Here is a 19,905-nt window from a genome sequence, read left to right as displayed (position 1 = left end):
TCCATCTGGAATCCTAGAATGTATCCTAAAGAAATAATGAGGAATGTGAATAAACCTTTGGTATAAAATAGTTATTAGCATTATTTTTAATTATACAAACTAAAAGGAACTTATAAATCTTATCCTTGAAGAAAGGACTTACAATAGGAGAAAGGACTAAACGCTGTTAAAATAGGAGGAAGGCTAAATAGAGTATAGTGTACCTAATTTTAAATGCAGGATTTTCAAAGAATCTTTAATGCCAGAAGAAAATACTCACATGATCATGTTTAATTAAAAAAAAAAAAAAGCGGAGTACACATACTTCCGATTATGTTACTGAATGCTTAAGGAAAGATCAGGGGTATATTTAACCCCTGATGACCCTGGGAAAATGTTTTATAGGCCATTGTTGTCTTCTGCTTTTTTCTCTTCTTTTTGTATTCTGGGTTGGTAATCAGAAAAAAAAAAATTCATTTCATTAGGCTAAAACTTCCACCTTAAGAATATTTATTGAGTAGACAGGTAGGGATATCGTCTATCAGAGGCAATAATCAAAATCTATGTGTATCACCTGGATTTAGTTATAGGTTGGGATATTGCCTACCAAAGGCAGGGATATTACTTATCAAAACTAATAATCAAAATCTATGTGTACCACTTGGCTACAGTGCTCCAGCCCCTTCTCATAGTTCCTTGTCAGCAATTTATTTATTCGGAGGGATATCATCTGTAACCTTACGGTTATAAAATGCAGAACAGGAAACTTCATTCTGACATTTACTCAATAGACATTTGCATACAAACCTGGTAAGACAGCATGGGAGACAGAGCAGGAGTTCTACTCTCTTTCCCTGGGTCCAAATACCACTTTCCTACTTCCAGTCCTTGTGATAATGAACAAGTTTTGCATCCACTCTGAGTCTCAATTTCATTATCAATGATAGCTTTCACAGGGGGTTGGAGTAAGAATAAAATTCAGTGACATTCAAAATACAAGCACATAATGGACACTAATCAATGTGGCTGAAGTTCTTGACCCTTTGTCCCCCAAACCTTGCTTCCATTCTCACCCTGTATCAGAATACTTTCAACAGAAAGTGGCTTACACAGCAAGAAGTCCAGGGACAAGGCAGCCCCTGTTTGTCCACATAGACCTTAGTGACACCATCTGTTTGTCCTGCCACCCTCAGGAGATAGCTTTCCTCATCTCATGGTCACAAGGTGACTGCATCCTTCCAGGCATCAGATCCACACAGGACAGTGTGGAAAAAAGGACCTTCTCCTCCTGGGTGTCTCTCTTAGAAGCAAAGAAAACTTTCTTATAGAAGCCCCCAGCACACCTCTTCTCACGTCTCAGAGGTCAGGATTTGTCACATGCCCCACCTAATCCAGACACTATCACCAGCTTAGATCAGAGAGCTTTGGGCAGAAAAGGGGGCTGGGCTCCCTGAAGCATATCCCAAGGAGGAGTATGGTAGATGCCTGAGCAAAATTAGTGTTCTGATACGGAAAAGGAAAGGGGCCACGGATGCGGGGCAGATTATTCAATGCTGGGCCACTACACTCAGGAACGTGTGAGGCTCATCTAATGTAAATTCCAAGTGAAGAGACTGAGCTAACGAGCCAGGATGTGGGGTGGGAGTCAGACAGAGAATGTAGACAGGCAAGTGGTCCAGAGCAGACTCTTAATTGGGGCGAAGGGGCCTGATCACAAAAAAAGAGGAGGGAGACTGCTCAGGAGACCAATCTAACCTACTTCACAGTTCTGTCTAGATCAAGTCCTGCTGGAGCATAAACTGGGACAGTGCAACATCGAGAACATACACATGGCAGTCTGCGCTGGTGTGAACAGAAGGTGACAGAAAATATGGCCTCATTTGAGATGAACACGGATGTCTGTGCATGAGTCATGGATGCCCGCGGACAGACGCGGTAGGACATCTGACCGTGGATACATGGAGAACACAATCCCTTGAATCTTCTATTGAATCAATGATTCCTAAACCTTGACCACCTACCATCTCTCCTGCTGCAAACTAGCCCTTGAAGAACATGAAAGATATATTAGAAAACCCAGGGTCTGGCTTTGAAGAATTTAAACTTGGCTGGAGGAATCAAAAGTAACAGAAGTGAAGTCTAGGAGCAACACGAGACACTATGGTGTCAGCAAAGCTGGGAGAGAGATGGCTGAAGGGCAGGGTGCAGGAGGGGGACTTAAGCCAGGAGGAACCCCAGGAAGGTCAGGATCTGAGTTAGGGCAGACAGAAGAGGAGGGAGGGAAGAGAGACCTAGGGACGGGAGGGAGGGTGATAACAAGGAAAACTGCTGATGAGGATGGAGACACTCTGCTGGGTAGTGAGAAATTATTCGGATAGAGAGGGTAGGGATAGAGAGGATGGGGTAGGTAGGGTTTCACATATGAGGCCTGGTGCGTCACTGTTAAATTTTGGATCGGCCTATTTAGATGGAGTTGTCTGGTGGTGATCACAAGGGTTTTGTTCTGTTGGGGGCTCTATTATGAAAATGAACTTAGCCAGGCACATGGGATGATGCCCAGGCATATTCTTTCCCGCGACTTCCACAAGAATTCCATCAGCAACCTGGCCAGACCACTGCCAAAACCAACTTTGAGCAGCAAGTGATAGTGGAAAGGAAATGGGCCTTGGAGCAAGACAGACTGAATTAAAGGTCTAGCGCCATCACTCAGCAAATTATGTCATCTCTCAGAACTTAGTTTTTTCAGTTGTGGAATGGGCATAATACCCACCCCACAGACAGCACTCAAAATATACTCTCTTCCTTCCTTTTGTTTATCAAAACTATGAAAGCAAAACCTCCCGTGCTCAATCTTCATAATAATGTTGCATGGCAACTTCAAAACTATCTCATCCATAAACACCTAAGGCAAGGCAAAGTTTTGAGTCTTTCTTGATTTAAAAATTGAAATTTTCTATCAAAATTTTTAATGTTTTTATTTCAAAATAAAGCACAAAGTAATACAATTTATCCATAGCAGACAAACATTTTTTTTATTTCATCATGAGCTTTTATTTTTTATTTTTATCTTTTACTTTTGAATTAAATATTCATTACCAATTCAGTTGAGAAGAGGGAAGGAGACACAAAGAGAGGTGGGGGGTGGGGAATGAGTACATTCCTACCTTGTGAGGGTGGGAGACAGCTACTTTTATTTTAGCATTTGAATTTTCTAAAAAGACTTTTATTGTCTTTTATGCTTTAAAAACAATATATTTTTTAATTTAAAAAATGTGACTCTCTGCTTTTATTTCCCCCAAACCAACCCTGGGCCAGCAGCAAGTATGTGTGAGGGAGCAAACAGCTCCTGAGACACTCCAGCCGTGAAGGGGAAGGCCAAAAGGAGGAGGTAACCGGTGTAATCAAAAGGAAGAGGGGTATGTGTAACATTTCAAATTTTGCTCTTCACCTTCAAAAAGGAAAATACCACATATCACTCATTCAATCAAAAGGCTTGTTTCCCAGCTCTTTCCCCAGGAGGAAAACAAAACATAACAAAACAAAACAAAACAAAACAAACAAAAAAAGATTATTAGGAAAGAAGAGAGAGAGAAAGAAAAGAACATCTAAAACGACAGTAATGAAAATGAAAATAGCTCTTGAAAGGGTGGTAGAACAATGGGTGAATTCTTTTCTCGTGTTTCATCTATATTATCAATATTTGTGCTATAATGAAGGTTGGAAGTCATCTGATGCACACCGTGTTCTTTTGGAAAATGTGTGGTGTGAGGTTGGGGGTGGGTGTGTAATGTGTATAGGCAGATATGAGTGTGGGAGTATTATGTGTGAACCTGTGTATGTGTGGAGTCTTGAGTGTGTGTATGTGTAGCAACATTGAGGATGTACGTGGACTGTGTGTAGGAAAGAGGGAGGGTGCGTGGACAGGAGTGTGGACAGCACTGTGTGTTGATGGTGGAGAATGTGCTCAGTGTAGCATTGTACACTGGTGTGTGTGAGACTGCGATTGTGGCTGTGTGAGCAGTGGTATGTGGGTGTGGTGTGCAGGTGTGGTATGCGTGCGTGTATGTATGGGGTGCGCACAGTGCCAGCGGAGATCAGCGTCTGCTAGGTGAGTTGGCAGACAGCAGGCTCGGATGCTCCTGCTCCAGCGCTCTACCCCGAGCCCTCTGTGGCCCCGCCCCGCCCCCGGTGGCCCCGCCCCACCCCGGTGGCCCCGCCCCCGGTCCAGTCTGAGGCGGCGGCGGCGGGAGCGCGCGGCGCGGGAGGCCGCCCCACTGCGGGACGCGGCGGGGAAGGGAGGGCGGGCTGGAGCTGGCGCCCCGGGCCGGAAGCGCGCGGGTTGCGCAGGAGCGGCCGCGGACATGTGCAAGATGTCCTTCAAGGTGAGCGTCGCGAGCTCCGGGAGGGAGTGCCGGGCCGGGCGGCAGAGCTGCGGCGGCAAGCCCGCACCTGGGGACCTCCCGGGGTCGCCGTCGCCGCGGCCCACAGGGCGGAGTGAGCGCCGCCCAGGGTGCTGGCGGGGGACTGGAGGAAGCGACCTGGCTGGGATGGCTCCTGTGGTTTGTGGTTTTGGTTGTGTGGGTTCTGCCTCAAAGGCTTTCGGTACTTAGGGTCTGGGAGCCTGGCGGCCGGGCGAAGGGGCGGCGGGGACTGTCGCCCGGGTAACGGGCGGGGGCGGGGCGGGGAAGAGTCTTGCAGTCAGCACTTCCCTGCGGCCGCGCCTCGGGACAGACCCGGGCTGCGGCAAGGATTCCCGGTTCTGCGTCCTCATTTCGGAATGCCAGTGGCACCACCGTCGCCTCCTCTCCGGAGCACCTTTTGGACGCTGAAGCTGAGAGCTCATCAGCACAGAGTGGAGCTGCAATTGATTACCAGGCTTCAGTGTCCAAAGGAGTCTTGTTTTCAACGAGTTTAAAGTCATTCCATTTAATCTTCACATTTCAGGATGAAAGTGATGATACTTGATTTGCCTCTGTTGAGAGGTCTTAATAAAAATAATAGTTAAAATATACTGATGTGCCTGATTCTGAGCCAGAGGCACCTGGGCGCGTCTTCTGAATCCTGAGGAAGACCCTTGAAATGGTACGTTCCTGTGTGTCTCTCTTTTTTTTTTTTTTTAAACAAGAAGACTAGAACGTGGAGAAGTTAACTCATCACAGTTCTGCAGCCAGTGAGTGGTGTTAACGTTAAAATCGCAATGTGTCTGGCTCCAAAGTCAGGGTAATCCCATCTCTTATAGTAGCTCATGTAAACAGAGGGATGATATGCTGAGATTTGCATGTTAGAAAGATTACTGGCCACAGTTTGGGAAGGGAGCACCTCTGGGATCATCTTGCTAAATGGTAGGGGCTTAGTGAACAGCTGTCTGGGATGGAAGCAAGTAAACAAGTGTGAATGACCAAAAAATTTTAGTGTGTGGAATTCTGTAATATTATTTCCTGAGTTATGGAGGGCTACAGAGGTGAAGATAAAATGTTTGGTTTGGGACATGTAAAGTCTAAGGATGGATGGAAGTCCAAGTAAGACAGATATGTAAATTGGGAGCCCAGGAGTATATAGTCTAGGCAGGAGATACAGATGCGATGTAGGAATGAACTGTGTTAAGTGGTAATTAAACCCATGAGAGTGAATGTGCCCAGTGATACCATGTAAAAATGGAAAATAGAGGACTGATGACAAAATCTTGAAGAAGGTGAAGACTTGAGAATGAGCAGAATAAGAGAAACCCATTGAGAAAACTGGAGAGCAGCTAGAGATCTGTGAGAACAATCATAAGCATGTGCTGATTTAAGTCAAGGATCTCTAGTCCTTCGATACAGATGCGGAGGAACTCAGTGATAAATACCACAGAGAAATTAAGCTAGGAATTGAAAAGTGTCCTTTGTATTTAGTAGCAAAACAGCCACTGGTGATCTTGCTCAGAGCAGTTTCAGGAGCCAGACTGCAATAGTTTCAAAAGAGAGTGGGTGGAAACCACAAGTGTCAAAAACAGTTTCAAAAAGTTCTGCAAGAAACAGTGGCTGAAGCAGGAATTTGGAGTTGGCCAAGGGTTTGTTTGCTTTAAAATGGTAGACACTTGACCATCTTTAAATGATGACAAACATCTCAACAATAAAAAAACAACCAGGGCCTCTGAGTGGCTTAGTTTGTTAAGCGTCTGACTCTTGATCTCAGCTTAGGTCTTGATCTCAGCGTCATGAGTTCAAGCCCTTCATGGAGCTCCACGCTGGGCATGAAAACTACTTAAAATTAAAAATAATAATAATAAAAAAATAAAGACAACTCGATTTAAAGATGGGCAAAGGAGATGAATAGACATTACTCCCAAAAATATATACAAATGGTCAATAAGCACCTGAAAAGATGCTCAAAACTATCATCGGGGAAATGCAAATCAAAACCATAATGAGACACCACTTCATGCTCACTGGGATGACTCTAATCAACAAGACAGACAATGTCAGGTATTGGCAAGATGTGGAGAAATTCAAGTCTTCATACATTGCTGGTAGGAGTGTAAATGATGCAGCCATATTAGGAAACAGTCTGGTCGTTCTTCAAAAAGTTAAATATAGAGTTACCATATAACCCAGCAATTCTACTCCTAAATATATACCCCCCAAAAATAAAAAGCTATGTTCACACAAAAACTTGTACACAGATGTTCATTTTGTTATTCATAATAGCCAAAAAGTGAAAACAACCCAATGTCCATCATTTGTTTATTGATAATAAAATTATATTAAAAACAAAATGTATGTATTAGCTTGAGCTGCCATAACAAACGATTATAGACTGGGTGGCTTAAACTACAAGCTTTTAATTTCTCACAGTTCTGAAGGCTGGCAAGTCCAAGATCAGAGTGCCAGTAGATTCAGTGTCTGGTGAGAGCTCTCTTCCTGGCTTGCCAACAGCCATCTTCTCACTGGATCCTTACATGAAGGAGAGAAGAAGCTCTGGTGTTTCTCTCTTTTCTTATAAGAACACTGATCTCATCATGGGGCTCTACCCTATTGACCTCATCTAACCTAATTACCTCCCAAAGGCCTCACCTCCAAATTCCCAATGTGATATCACATTGTGGGTATCCCATTGGGTATTAGGGCTTCAACATATGAGTTGGGGGGAGACACAGATCCTCAGCCCAAACCACGATATATCCATACAATAGAATATCATTTAACCATAAAAAAGAAGGAAGCACTGATACATGCTACAATGTGGATGAGCCTTGAAAACATTATATTAAGTAAAAGAAGCCAGACACAAAAGGCCATGTGGTATATGATCCCATTTATATGAAATGTTCAGAATAGGCAAATCCACAGAGACAGAAAGCAGATTCTTGGTTGCCTGCGGCTAGGGAAGAATGGAGATGGGGAGTGATTGTTAATAGGTTTCTTTAGATTAATAGGTTAATAGGTTTTCTGTTAATGAGGTTTCTTTTCGGGGTAATGAAAATGTTCTGAAATAGTGACAGATATACAACCTCAGGAATACACTAAAAACCACTGAATCATGCTTCTTTTAAAAGGATGAATTTTTTTAGTATGTAGACTATAATCTCAAATATTTAAATTTTTTATTTATTTTATTTTATTTTATTTTATTTTATTTTATTTTATTTTATTTTATTTTATTTTTTGAGAGAACACATGCAGGCTAGGGAAGGGCAGAGAGAGGAGAGAGAATCTCAAGCAGGCTCCATGCTCAGCTCAGAGCCTGACACAGGGCTGGATCCCACAGCCCTGGGATCATGACCTGAACTGAAATCAAGAGTCAGACGTTTAACCAACTGAGCCACCCGGGCGCCCCTCAATAAGTAAGTATTTAAAATAATGATAAGGGGGCTCCATAGAGGGGATGACTAAGCTGAGTGATGAAGCTTTCAGGAGGTTGGTGAGGTGGAAGGCATGATGGGACTTCATTAGTTGTAGGGGTTCCCACTAGACAGGTGGGGAGGAAACCCTCTTCCGTTGGAGTTAGAGGAAAAGAGGTGAGGTTGAGGGACAGTATCGACGTTTTGTGAAGTAGAGGCCAGGATAAGGTCAGAATTTGGGGTGGGTAGAAAGGAAGGTGCCAGAATTTGCAGTGAAGAAGGGAGAATGATCAGGAGGTGACAGCTACTAGGTGAGGTGAAGCCCAGAACAAGAAGGTGGGGTGATCTGAGCTGTGAAGGAACAGAGATTTGTACACGTGACTGGAAGGGCAGGATCTGGAAGACAAGTGAGGAGAGCCTAACCCCACTTTCCACCCCAGGGCTAGTGTGGGAGGTGCTGGGGGCTTACAGCAGGGAGACAGAGGAAGTGCTCTGTGCCAGGTTAAGGGTGAGGAGTTGATTCTCCATGAAGTGGACTTCCAAAGGGCACTGAGGGAAGGCTTGAGGACAAGGGAAGCAGAGTCACAGGCCAGTCGCCTAAGCCGGCCCTCGCCCTTGCTACTATCCTATCAAACGTAGTAAAATGTACCCATAGCCCAAGATAATAATAGAGACTTTTTTTTTTTAACGTTTATTCATTTTTGAGACAGAGACAGAGCATGAGTGGGGGAAGGTCAGAGAGAGAGGGAGACACAGAATCGGAAACAGGCTCCAGGCTCTGAGCCGTCAGCACAGAGCCCGAAGCGGGGCTCGAACTCACGGACTGCGAGATCATGACCTGAGCCGAAGTCAGACGCCCAACCGACTGAGCCACCCAGGCGCCCCAATAATAGAGACTTTTTATTGTATGTTTTTGGAAGGGTTTTTATAATACTGCTTTAAAAACAACTTAGCCATGAATAACTTTTAATTTACATTTGTCCATGAGTTTTCTGCAATTTTCGTATATAGCCCATAATTCTTGTGTACTGAGAAAATCAGACCTACAAATTATTTTCATGTGCCATCAATATTTTCTGAATACCAAATTTAGCAATGAAGGGAGTTGACTAAGACAGTACATTTTGTAGCTGTTTATTCATTCACTTTGATTTTAGAGCCAGAGATTAACGGTTTATTTTCACAGGCCTCAGAAAGTCTTATAGGCCCTAATTCCTGGGTCTCCAAAGCCTTTGTTTAAAAGCCCTGGCATTGTTAGCTGAGTCTATGGGAGAATGAACAGAGCATTATAAATCACAAGTTAGCTTCCTATTCATGACTTAGAGTAATCACATGTAGAGCTATTTGCTTCTGAACCACACGGACTTCTTTGCTTCTGTGTTTTCTCCTTCCTCCATTAAGCTGTCAGCAATCACTGCTATCAGTCTGTCTCCAGTAAACTTCGTCTTTCATAATTGGCAAGTTCTAATTTGTTCTGGTTGGGAAAACAGACACATGTTTGTTAGAATTATTTTTAAAGTAAAAGCAAACTCAGGGGGTGGGTCTGGGCGTCCTTGTGGAATAAAGTTCACAGATCTCGGTGCATTGACTTTTGACTTTGTAACAGCTGTTTCAACTACTCCGGACTTATTCTTCAGGGCTGAGGTTGCCAAAAGCCTAACACAATTGAGGAGTTAGACTCTTAACACAGTGAGGGAAGTTACCACTGTAGAGGAAACATTGGTTTCCCAAGAACAATACTTGGGTCTTTCTTGAGCATGTTTTAGCCAAGAGGATAAAGTGTCTCAATACCATGTTTCATCTTGGTGACGGAAACTGCTCATGACTTGGCCAAAAGTATGGGCACTTGTATGTTCCATCCTTGTTCTGAAAGTATGTAGATGATCTCATCATCAGCTCCAGTTCACCAGTCAGCTAAAATTATTTGGATGAGCTACAGGAAAATAAATGTACAAAGCCACATATGTTTTCTTTTAAGTTTATTCATTTATTTTGAGAGAGAGCGAGAGAGCGGGGAGGGGCAGAGAGAGAAAGAGAAAGAGAATCCCAAGCAGGCTCCACACTGTCAGTGCAGAGCCCAACACGGGGCTCGAACTCGCAGATTGTGAGATCATTGACCTGAGCCAAAATCCAGAGTCATGCTTAACCAACTGAGTCACCCAGGTTCCCCAAAGCCATGCATGTTTTTAAACAGCTTTATTGAAATACAAATCACATACCATATAACTTCCCCTGTAAAGTGTTCATTTCAGTGCTTTTTAGTATATTCAGACTTGTGCAACCATCAGCACAATCAAGTTTAGAATATTTTCATCACCCATTAGCAGTCACTCTAGCCCCCAGCTGTCTAGCTTCCCAGCTTTAGATAACTGCTACTCTGCCTTTCTATCTCTATATATTTGCCTATTCCTGACATACATGTCTTAAACAGACTCTCCACCTGGTCTTGAGTTCTGAGTTTGGAAATGCTGGTGTTGAATGGTCCTACCTCCAAGGCAGAATGCTTGGGGTAAATCAGTTTCCTATCACCTTCAGAAGTGTAGCAATACTGACAACACAGAGGTTAGGCTTCTCTAATGTTTATCAAGCATTCTGAAAATTTCAAATACTTAGCACAAAGGGGACAATGGATGAGAATAGCTAGTGACATCTCAGAGTGTCCTTCTGTGCAAGGCTTCTCAGTCCTGCATTCTCTTCTTATTTAACGTGGCCTCTAACGCCAGAGAAATTCATAACTGAGAAAAGCTCATGTTCTCTTGATTGAATTAATAAATGCACAATCAAAACCCACATGATTCTAAACCTTTTTTGAACTCTACCTTTTAAAAGTCTCTACCCCTCCCCATTAGCTTTTAATCAGAATTCCAGTTCTGTACAAGTAACAGTTTCCCTTCTGTGTTTCCTCTCCCCTTCCTTCCTGTAACTAATTGCCGTTAGTATAATAATGAGCAGTGTGTAAGCCAAAATTCTGGAAGTAAAGGGGAGAAAAAAAGGACTTTCTCACAGGGAAAGTCCTCAGACTCTACACTCAAAGATGGGGTTGAATGCTGGCTCTGTTACTTGCTAACTGTATGACCTTGAGTAATTCATTTCTGTGCCTCAGTTTCCTCTTCCTAAAAATGGGAATAATAAAAACACCAATGTCGTGGAGTTGTTCTGCTAATTAAATACATCAGAGCAGTGAAAGTGCTTAGCACACCGGCTAGAAGAGCAAGATCTCAGCCTTGGTTGGTGTTGCTATTCTTCATATCATGACCAGCAAGCCCGAGGGAGGCTCACTGCCCTTTTTGTAGAGATCAGAAAAATCAAGAAAGAGGTTAAATAGCAAAGCATTTCCACATGCATCATCTCCTTCAAAGGCTAGAGGTCTTGCCCCTGTTTCACTCCACAGCATTTATGATTATGTGCATATCGTACCCAGAGGAGGTTTGGAAGCTATCCAGGCAATGTGATGTGTGTAGACCCTGAAGAGAAGGAAGTTCAGGGGACTTTCCGTCTTGGCAGAAGAGGAGCTTGGAATGAGGGTAGGAAGGAGGTCATTGGGGTCAATGCTGCCTTATTCCTTGCTGTCTACAGAATTCCAGGGAGGCAGAACAGTGTGATGGCTAACAGGGCAGCCCCAGCACCAGGCTGCCTAGGCCCGAAGCCTGCCTGTCATGTCTCCCTTAGCTGTGCAGCGGGCTGGTACCGGCACCCACTTCACTGAGCCACCGTGAGGATTCAGCGAGAGAGCATGTGCGAAGGACATACGGAGTGGTACAGAACGAGCACTTAGTATTAGCACAAGATTCCTGCCCTCCACTAAATGTGTCTGCCGCGGTGTGGTGGGAGAACTTACCCATTCTTTTGGGAGTCGTTTCCACCTGGAAGCCCCTTAGGCACTTGAAAGCGTGTTCAAAGCTGAACTCCTTTTTTTCCCAAAGCCTCCCCCTCTTCCGGTGTTTTCCCACTTCAAGGAATGGCACCGCCTCAACCGGGCACTCCAACCAGAAACCTGGGACCTTTCCAGCCTCCTTCTCCCACCTTCTCCTGCACATACAGTCTAATCCTCCCGTCCCGCTATTTTTGCCTGAGCTCGGGCCCTTAAATTCTCTTCCCCGTCTATGCGGTAGTCCCCTAACCCTTGTAGACACCGACCTCAGTCTGGCTCCAGTCATCAATCCATTCTCCCTGAAGCTGCCACAGGTACCTTTCTGAAACACAAAGCTGATAGTATCTCCTCACCTTAAAACCCTGCCTTGACTCCCCAGTACCCCGGCAAACTCCGTCGCACAGCACAGCAGATCCTTTGGGATCTGGCCCTCGCTGCCTATAGTACCGCATTGTCCCTTTCCCTCTCTCCCCTCCCATCCCTCCGTCTAGCCCTTCCAAGCTAGTGACGGTTCCCAGAATGCTATGGTGAGCCTCCACGTCTTTGCTTTCACCGCTCTTTCTGCCTGGGATGCTCATTACCCAGTTCCCCACTCATCTTCTGAGACTCTTCTTGAGAATTCCTTCTCTTTGAAACCATTCCTGGCCACCACCACCCTCCCCCCCCCCCCCATATAGGCCCAGCCATTCTCTGCTCTCCTTACGTTATCCACATTCCGACTCTAGCACCTGTAATAATTTCTGATGCCTATTGGCATGACATGCTTTCCTGCGGGGCCATAAAGCCATTGGAGCAGAGCTCAAGTTTCACTCTTACCTCTTGTCCTAGCCCCTGGCCAGTGCCCCTGTCCCCAATACATGCCAGTGACCAAGCAAATTAAGTCACCTGAACAAGCATTTCAAAGAGCTGTGAGGAATAGCATTTATAGCGACAATTCTTGAGTGTTCACCATCAAACAGTGTTTCCACGTATTCTCCCCTTTAATCCTCTAACGACACATGGCAGAGGTACTACTACTGGCATTATTAGTCCCATTTTATTGGGACGGAGAGAAGTTAAATAACCTGCCCAGGGTCACAGAGCTGGGAAGTAGCAGGCTTCGGACTGGAACTCAGCTCTTTCTTACCCCAAATCGACTGCTCTGTCTTGCCTCCACCTCTCGCACTTGAGGGAAAATGAAATCTTTACAGCTGTTCACAAAGCTCAGTTTCCAGAACCTCATAGGAAGCGAGGAAATCTGGCCCTGACAGGAGAGGAAGCCCCAGAGTCCTCAAGGCAGGAGAGGCTCCCAGCTGGAGAGCTTATTATGACGATAGAAGTTCGTGGCGTGCAGATGGGTTTTGAAAATAATTTGGGGTTAAAGAGAAACAACAAAATCACTAAAAATGATTTACAATTTATTACTCTCAAGTCTTCATGTTTCAGGAAAAGCCAGCAGGGCTGGCGTATTAAGTTCTCTTCCTAATTCACCCTCCAAACTTCATTTTGGCCTTGTGCGATCTCTCTGCTGAAAGGGCATTGTTTCGTGATTTATGATACAAGGCAGGCCTGCCTGGCCATTGCTTCAGCCAGTTACTGACAGCTGTAACAGTGGAGCCAGCCTGGAACAAGAGCCGCAAACACCGGGTGTGAACGTCACCATGGCAGTTCGGCGTGAAAGTTCCCGGGGCCATCATATTTAGGCTTTCAGGGGGAAAAGCAAATTGTTCGTCTGGAATTTGAGGTGACTTTTTTCCCCTACCCGAGCCAGGAAACTATTTGAAGTATGTTTGTAACCTGCTTAGCACTCCCTGCTTGGCCACGCTCTCCTCCAAGAATGCACAAGAGCACTAAGTTGTGTGTGAGCTGAAGGGCTGAAGAAAAGAAATCCTCATAGCAACAAATGCCACCTTGCCTGTGCCCTCACTGTTCATTTTAGGTGGCTCCGTGGAGGGGCACCTGGTTGGCTTAGTCGGTAGAGCATGTGACTCTTGAGCTCAGGGTTGTGAGTTTGAGCCCCACGTTGGGTGTGGAGATTACTTAAAAATTGAAAAAAAAAAAATTAAACCTAAGATGGCTCTGTGTTGTGGCTGATGTTGCTGTGTTTTCTTTTTAACTTAGCATAAATAAGTAAGATACTGAATTTAAGGGGTGTTTGGGTGGCTCAGTAGGCCAAGAAACCAACCCTTGGTTTCAGCTGAGGTCACAATCTCACAGTTCATGAGTTCAAGCCCCATGTCGGGGTCTGCATTGTCAGCTTGGGATTCTCTCTCTCCCTCTCTTTCTTCCCCTCCCCTGCTCTCTCTCTCTCTTTCTCTCTCAAAATAAATAAATAAACTTAAAAAAAAAAGAAATAGGTCTGCCTTGAAGAAACTTATTAAAAAAAAGAGATACTGAATTTAATACCTTGTCAGTATACTTAAAATTTTTTAAAATATTTTTTCATGTTTATTTTTGAGAGAGAGAGAGTGCAAGCAGGGGAAGGTCAGAGAGAGAGGGAGACACAGAACCCGAAGGAGGCTCCAGGCTCTGAGCTGTCAGCACAGAGCCTGACGTGGTGCTCAAACCCATGAGCCGTGAGATCATGACCTGAACTGAAGTCAGATGCACAACCAACTGAGCCACCCAGGCGCCCCCCTTATCAGTATAATTAAAAGATATCTTGCATAAAACTGGTGCAGCCACTCTGGAAAATAGTATGGAGTTTCCTCAAAAAATTAAAAATAGAACTATCCTGTAACCCAGCAATTGCACTACTAGGCATTTATCCACGAGATACAGGTGTGCTGTTTCAAAGGGACACATGCACCCCCATGTTTATAGCAGCACTATCAACAATAGCCAAAGTATGGAAGGAGCCCAAATGTCCATCGATGGATTAATGGATAAAGAAGAAGTGGTATATATATACAATGGAGTATTACTTGGCAATCAAAAAGAATGAAATCTTGCCATTTGCAACTATGTGGATGGAACTGGAGGGTATTATGCTAAGTGAAATTACTCAGAGAAAGACAAAAATCATATGACTTCACTCATATGAGGACTTTAAGATACAAAACAGGTGAACATAAGGGAAGGGAAGCAAAAATACTAAAAACCAGGGAGGGGGACAAAACAGACTCTTAAATATGGAGAACAAACAGAGGGTTACTGGAGGGGTTGTGGGAGGGGGGGATGGGCTAAATGGGTAAGGGACATTAAGAAATCTACTCCTGAAATCATTGTTGCACTATATGCTAACTAACTTGGATGTAAATTTAAAAAATAAATTAAAAAGTTTTTTAAAAGATATCTTGCATAAAAGCCCTTTGGGGTCATATAGGTGTTTTAAGCCCACCCAAAAAGTGCTCTTGTTAAATAATGTCGATGCTAGAAAATTTCCTGAGACCACAAAATTCTTTATTAGTATCGATACTCTGAATTTAATTTTGCCTATCTAGGGCATTGAGGAGGGTACTTGTTGGGAAGAGCACTGGGAAACCAATTTGACAATAAATTATATTAAAAAATTTTTGCCTATCCTAACTTTGTAAAGAAAAGTGGGCAAAAAGAAAGAAGCTAGCATCTGTAAGCATTTATGATGTGTTGGGCACTGCATTCACCAGTTAACCTATATTATTTAATCCTTACCGTAATTTTCAAGTCAGGTAGTGTAAGACTCACCAAGGCCAAGTCATTTTCACAAGGCTGGGGTTGAAACCCAGTGCTGTCTGGTTCCAGAGCCTCTCCTCCAGCCCTTCCCTCCCCTGCCATGGACTGTTTGCTACAGATCCAAATTGATGTGTTCTAGAAAAGGCAATTGGACTGCAGTCAAGTCTGGCTGATTTTTCAAGAACTGTTTGCCAGCTCTATTCCTTCCATAGGCTGGTTCCAATATTATCTTTGCAACTTTAAAATCACACAGCAGTGGAAAGAAGGACCCATACGAGGACATGTAACAGCATTTCCTGCCCAGAGTTCTTTATTCTTAAGTGAATCCCCTGGCAAGTTCTAGCTGAAGCAAAGAAAATTAGGTGGAGGGAAGGTGAAACATTTGCCCAGACAGTTGGAATCAGGCAGAAAGTTGAGAGCACAGAAAAGATGTGGGTTGGGGAGGTCAGGTTTGAGAGAGATTTCTCTCTGCTTAGAGGTGAACGGGGGTTTGGGAATGTTTCAAGGAGGAAATTGGATTTAAGCAGGGCTTTGGCCTTGAAGGATGGGGGAGAACTCATTTCACGCAAAAAAGGAAACTGTGAACAAAGACACAGAGGCAGGAAAGTGAGGACATTGGTGGGAGTATTAATAGTGCTGTACTATCAACAACATTGCTCTTCATAAGAGCACTGTGGCTCCGATATCTGGTATGAAACAGAATGTGTTCCATAGCCAAGTATGTTACTGTCATCTATTGTTGGAGGAGTGGTCTTTCAGATACTACAACACATCTGGAAATTCTGCCTTTTGAATGGTATATATTTGCGTAGAAGCAGTCGTATTAACTGATGTTGATCCTAAGATCCTGTTTCATTTTGCTTCTGCAGAAGGAAACTCCACTTGCCAACGCCGCATTCTGGGCAGCAAGGAGAGGAAACCTGGCTCTGCTCAGGCTGTTGTTGAACAGCGGTCGGGTGGATGTGGACTGCAGGGACAGTGTACGGATGGATTCATTTGGTATATGCATGCCAAGGACACGCCGTTTCCCCTGCTGGCACGAGAACAGCTCATGAATACATTTCCCTTTGCGATGCTTATCTACATTTTCATGTTTGCCTGCTTTATCCCTTGTAAAAGTCCAAGGTACCCTGGTGAGTGTAAAAACATCCTGGGCAAACCATTATGTGCACAAAACCAGAGGCGGCCACAATAGGGGAAGTGGCACCTCACTGGGAATCAGAATTGGTAAATTCCAAGAAGGAAAGGGTTTTTAGTCCGAGAATTCAAACCAACTCCTTTCATGGAAAGTGGAGATAATTCAGAGCAGAAGAGGGCTGCCATGGATGTGGAAGGTGGGCTTTTCTACGAGGGTAAGAGAACTGAAGATGGAAACCTCCGCCCAGCTTCTTACCTTTCGTTATCTTTGCAAACATCAGTACACTCACTGGCAAGGAGGGAGTCTAAAAATTGATACTACTGCCCACCGGCAGGTATCACTTAGGGAGCCCTCCCTCTCCAGACAGAGGCAGTGATTTCTCTGTATTCAGCAGGACTCTGCATCTCTGGGGAGCAGGAAGACCTCAAATGAGAGACAAAGAGAGAAGCAGCAGAAATATTTTAATGTTAGGAATAAAAATGTTTTCAAATGAGCCCTATTGTTTTCCCAAAAGCTGGATGTGCCATTTCCAGCTTTTACTGCACAAATTTGCTAAGTAAGATCAGCCACCAGCCTGAGTGAGATAGCAAAGCTTGTTGCACTCTGCGCACTGGGGGCATCGGTGTGCAGTTATCTGGGGTTGGCACCGCCAGATCCACTCAGACCCTTCTCCAGCTTGCTGTGTCCCAGAGACTGAAATGTACGGCCTAGTGGACTTGCTTCCCTCTGGCCTCCGCTTGGGTTTGGCCAATGGGAGCACTGGTAGGAATCAGAGAGTGGGAGGACGGGGACGCTGGGGAACGCAGGGTCCCCTGTTCTGTCTGGCAGCAGTGCTCTCGTTCTGTGTCCTAGGAGTTTCCACCCTCCCCACCCCAGCCCTGTGCCTTCAGGCCCGGGCTGGCAGGGGAGCCCCACTGCTGCTAGCTCCTAGTGCAACATTGTTCTTGGAGTGTCCCTGTACCCAGGGCACAGCGTTATCAATTATTAAAATTTCCTCCAACTATCCCAGTGCGAATGTGCCATCTGTTCCTTGCCAGGACCCAGACTGGTATGGACTCAGGCATCTGCGAACTGGCCATCCCAGTCTTACTTGGGTCTTAATGGGTAGCAGTGCCCCCTGGACCAAACTGGAGCAGGTTTTCATCGTGGCCTCACCCACTGACCATGTTGATGACTGCTTTTCCTCTTTGTCTTGAAGTCACCTATTTTCAGCCACTCCTATGACTTTTTCCTTATATCCAGTGTCCTAGGAGCCTCCTCACAGCACCACGCACACCCTGCCCCCCAGACAGTACCCCACACTCAGCCTTCCCTGTGCCCTTTCCTCCTCAATGCCGCCTGTCCTGCCACTTCCTTCCCCCCTCAGAGCTCAACCTCTGTCTCTGTCTGCTGGGTGACAAGTAGCTTTTTCAAACAGAGATTTTACTACTAGGCCAGATACCAATATTTACTCCTCCTCGTTTAGCATAAAAACTCATTTTGTTAACAGCTTTCTGGAGAAAAGATTCCTTAACCCAAAGGAGAGAGCCTAAATGATGGTAATTTCAGACATTGATTTTGAAAGAGTCTCTAAGATTGGCGGTGATGGAGACAGGGAGAGGTTTGGGAACAGTGTAGGTGTTGGTTTCCCTTCACATTTCACGGGGAGAGTTTCTACCTCCTTCAGGTACCACCTGAATGTGGAGTCTGGGTCCCAGGATGCCTGTGGTGCTGAATGACCTGTACTCTAGTCCTGCCCAGCCTCCGGTTCACCTGGGACTCCTAGGAGAGCTGATGGAATGCAAGAGGAGGCCCTGGGGCTCTCCTGGGAACCGCTCCCAACCGCAAGTTCACGACCATGTTCAAACGTCCAACAGACAACATTTAAAGAATGAATACATTACCGCTAGGCCACCCACCACATGGCAAAGCTTTGAATTACATTCACCTTCATTTCTCGAGTAATGCTGTCCTCACATGATGTTTACATTTTTTGCTTCCTTCATCTTTCTGATGCACATCTACCACAGAGATGTGCAGTGGCAGCTTCCTCCAGCCTTTTCAGATGTATGAATGAAGGTGTTTCAATGTCCTGTTTGTTGGAGTCTTCACCACGTTTATATCCCCCCATACCCTCCCTCTATTCAAAATCAGCTAGTTTTAAAAGATACATTTTAACATCAGCCAATGAAATAAAGTAACCTTAATCTTTAGAGAATTAGTCATCTGTCAAACTAGCAAGTGTTTACTATAAAGGAAAGACTTTTTTGTAGCTTAATCAAGGGATACTACTTCATAGAATGAATTTGAAGGTTTTCCTTCCTCTTTTATTTTTGGAATAATTTTAGAATAATAGATATCAACTCTTCCTGAAATGTTTAGTAGAATTCACCTGTGAAGCCATCTGGTCCCAGACTATTGTTTGTTGGGAGTTTTTTGATTACCGATTTAACTTCATTGCCAGTAATTGGTCTGTTCAAATTTGTTATTTCTTCCTGATTCAGTTTTGGTCAGTTATATGTTTCTAGGAGTTTTTCCAGTTCTTCTAGGTTGTCCATTTTTTTGGCATATAATTTTTTACATATTCTCATATAATCCTTTGTATTTCAGTGGTGTTGGTTGTTATTTCTTCCCTTTCATTTCTGATTTTGTTTATTTGAATTCTCTCTCTTTTCTTTTTGATTACTGTTGCTAAAAGTTTATCAATTTTGTTGATCTTTTCAAAGAATCAGCTACTGGTTTCATTGATTTGTTCTATTGTGGGGTTTTTTTTTTTGTTTTCTTTTGTTTTGTTTTTTAGTTTCTGTATCATTTATTTCTTCTCTAATCTTTATTATTTCCTTCCTTCTGGTTTTGGGTTTTGTTTGTTCTTTTTTCAGTTCCTTTAAGTGTAATGTTAGGTTGCTTATTTGAGATTTTTCTTGCTTCTTAAGGTAGGCCTGTACTGCCGTAAACTTCCCTCTTGGAACTACTTTGGCTGCATCCCAAAGATTTTGGACCTTTGTGTTTTCATTTTCAGTTGTCTCCGTGTATTTTTTGTATTTCTTTGATTTCTTCATCGATCCATTCATTATTTAATAGCATGTTATTAACTTCCATGTATTTGTGCTCTTTCCAATTTTTTTTCGTATGGTTGATGTCTAGTTTCATAGCATTGTAGTCAGAAAAGATGCATAGTATGGCTTCAATCTTTCTGAATTTGTTGATACTTGTTTCATAGTGTAATATATGATCTTTTCTGGAGAATTCCATGTGCACTTGAAAAGAATGTGTATTCTGCTGTTTTAGGATTGAATGTTCAAAATATATCTGTTAAACCTAGTTGGTCCAAAAAAACCGAACCAAAACCAAACCAAACCAACCAAACAACCAAACAAACAAAAAAACCCAAAAAACCTAGCTGGTCCAATGTGTATTCAAAGCTACTGTTTCCTTGTAGATTTTCTGTTCAGATAATCTGCCCATTGATTTGAGTGGAGTGTTAAA

General features: G+C 43.9%; 1 protein-coding gene across 5 annotated transcripts in view; it reads left to right on the top strand.

Annotated features, from left to right (window-relative positions):
* Window positions 1-4,218: 4,218 nt before the first annotated feature.
* The window catches only part of ANKRD29 (ankyrin repeat domain 29), a 54,032-nt gene continuing 38,345 nt past the window's right edge, over window positions 4,219-19,905 (top strand). Inside the window, exons 1-4 of one of the 5 annotated variants that reach the window (XM_019465543.2) lie at window positions 4,248-4,361; window positions 4,924-5,061; window positions 13,184-13,392; window positions 16,172-16,282. Coding sequence is in view for 1 of the 5 variants with exons in the window: in XM_019465540.2 (XP_019321085.1) it covers window positions 4,341-4,361; window positions 16,172-16,282 (132 nt within the window). In the remaining 4 variants the exon portion in view is untranslated. Of the gene's footprint in view, window positions 4,362-4,923; window positions 5,062-13,183; window positions 13,393-16,171; window positions 16,436-19,905 lie in introns of all 5 variants that reach the window. The other 4 variants (XM_019465544.2, XM_019465546.2, XM_019465547.2 and 1 more) reach the window with 4 other exon arrangements.

This window comes from Panthera pardus, unplaced genomic scaffold (genome assembly GCF_024362965.1).
Source record: "Panthera pardus isolate Hobbes unplaced genomic scaffold, ASM2436296v1 HiC_scaffold_15, whole genome shotgun sequence".
NCBI classification, from domain to species: domain Eukaryota; kingdom Metazoa; phylum Chordata; class Mammalia; order Carnivora; family Felidae; genus Panthera; species Panthera pardus.
This window is presented reverse-complemented; position numbering and strand designations above follow the sequence as displayed.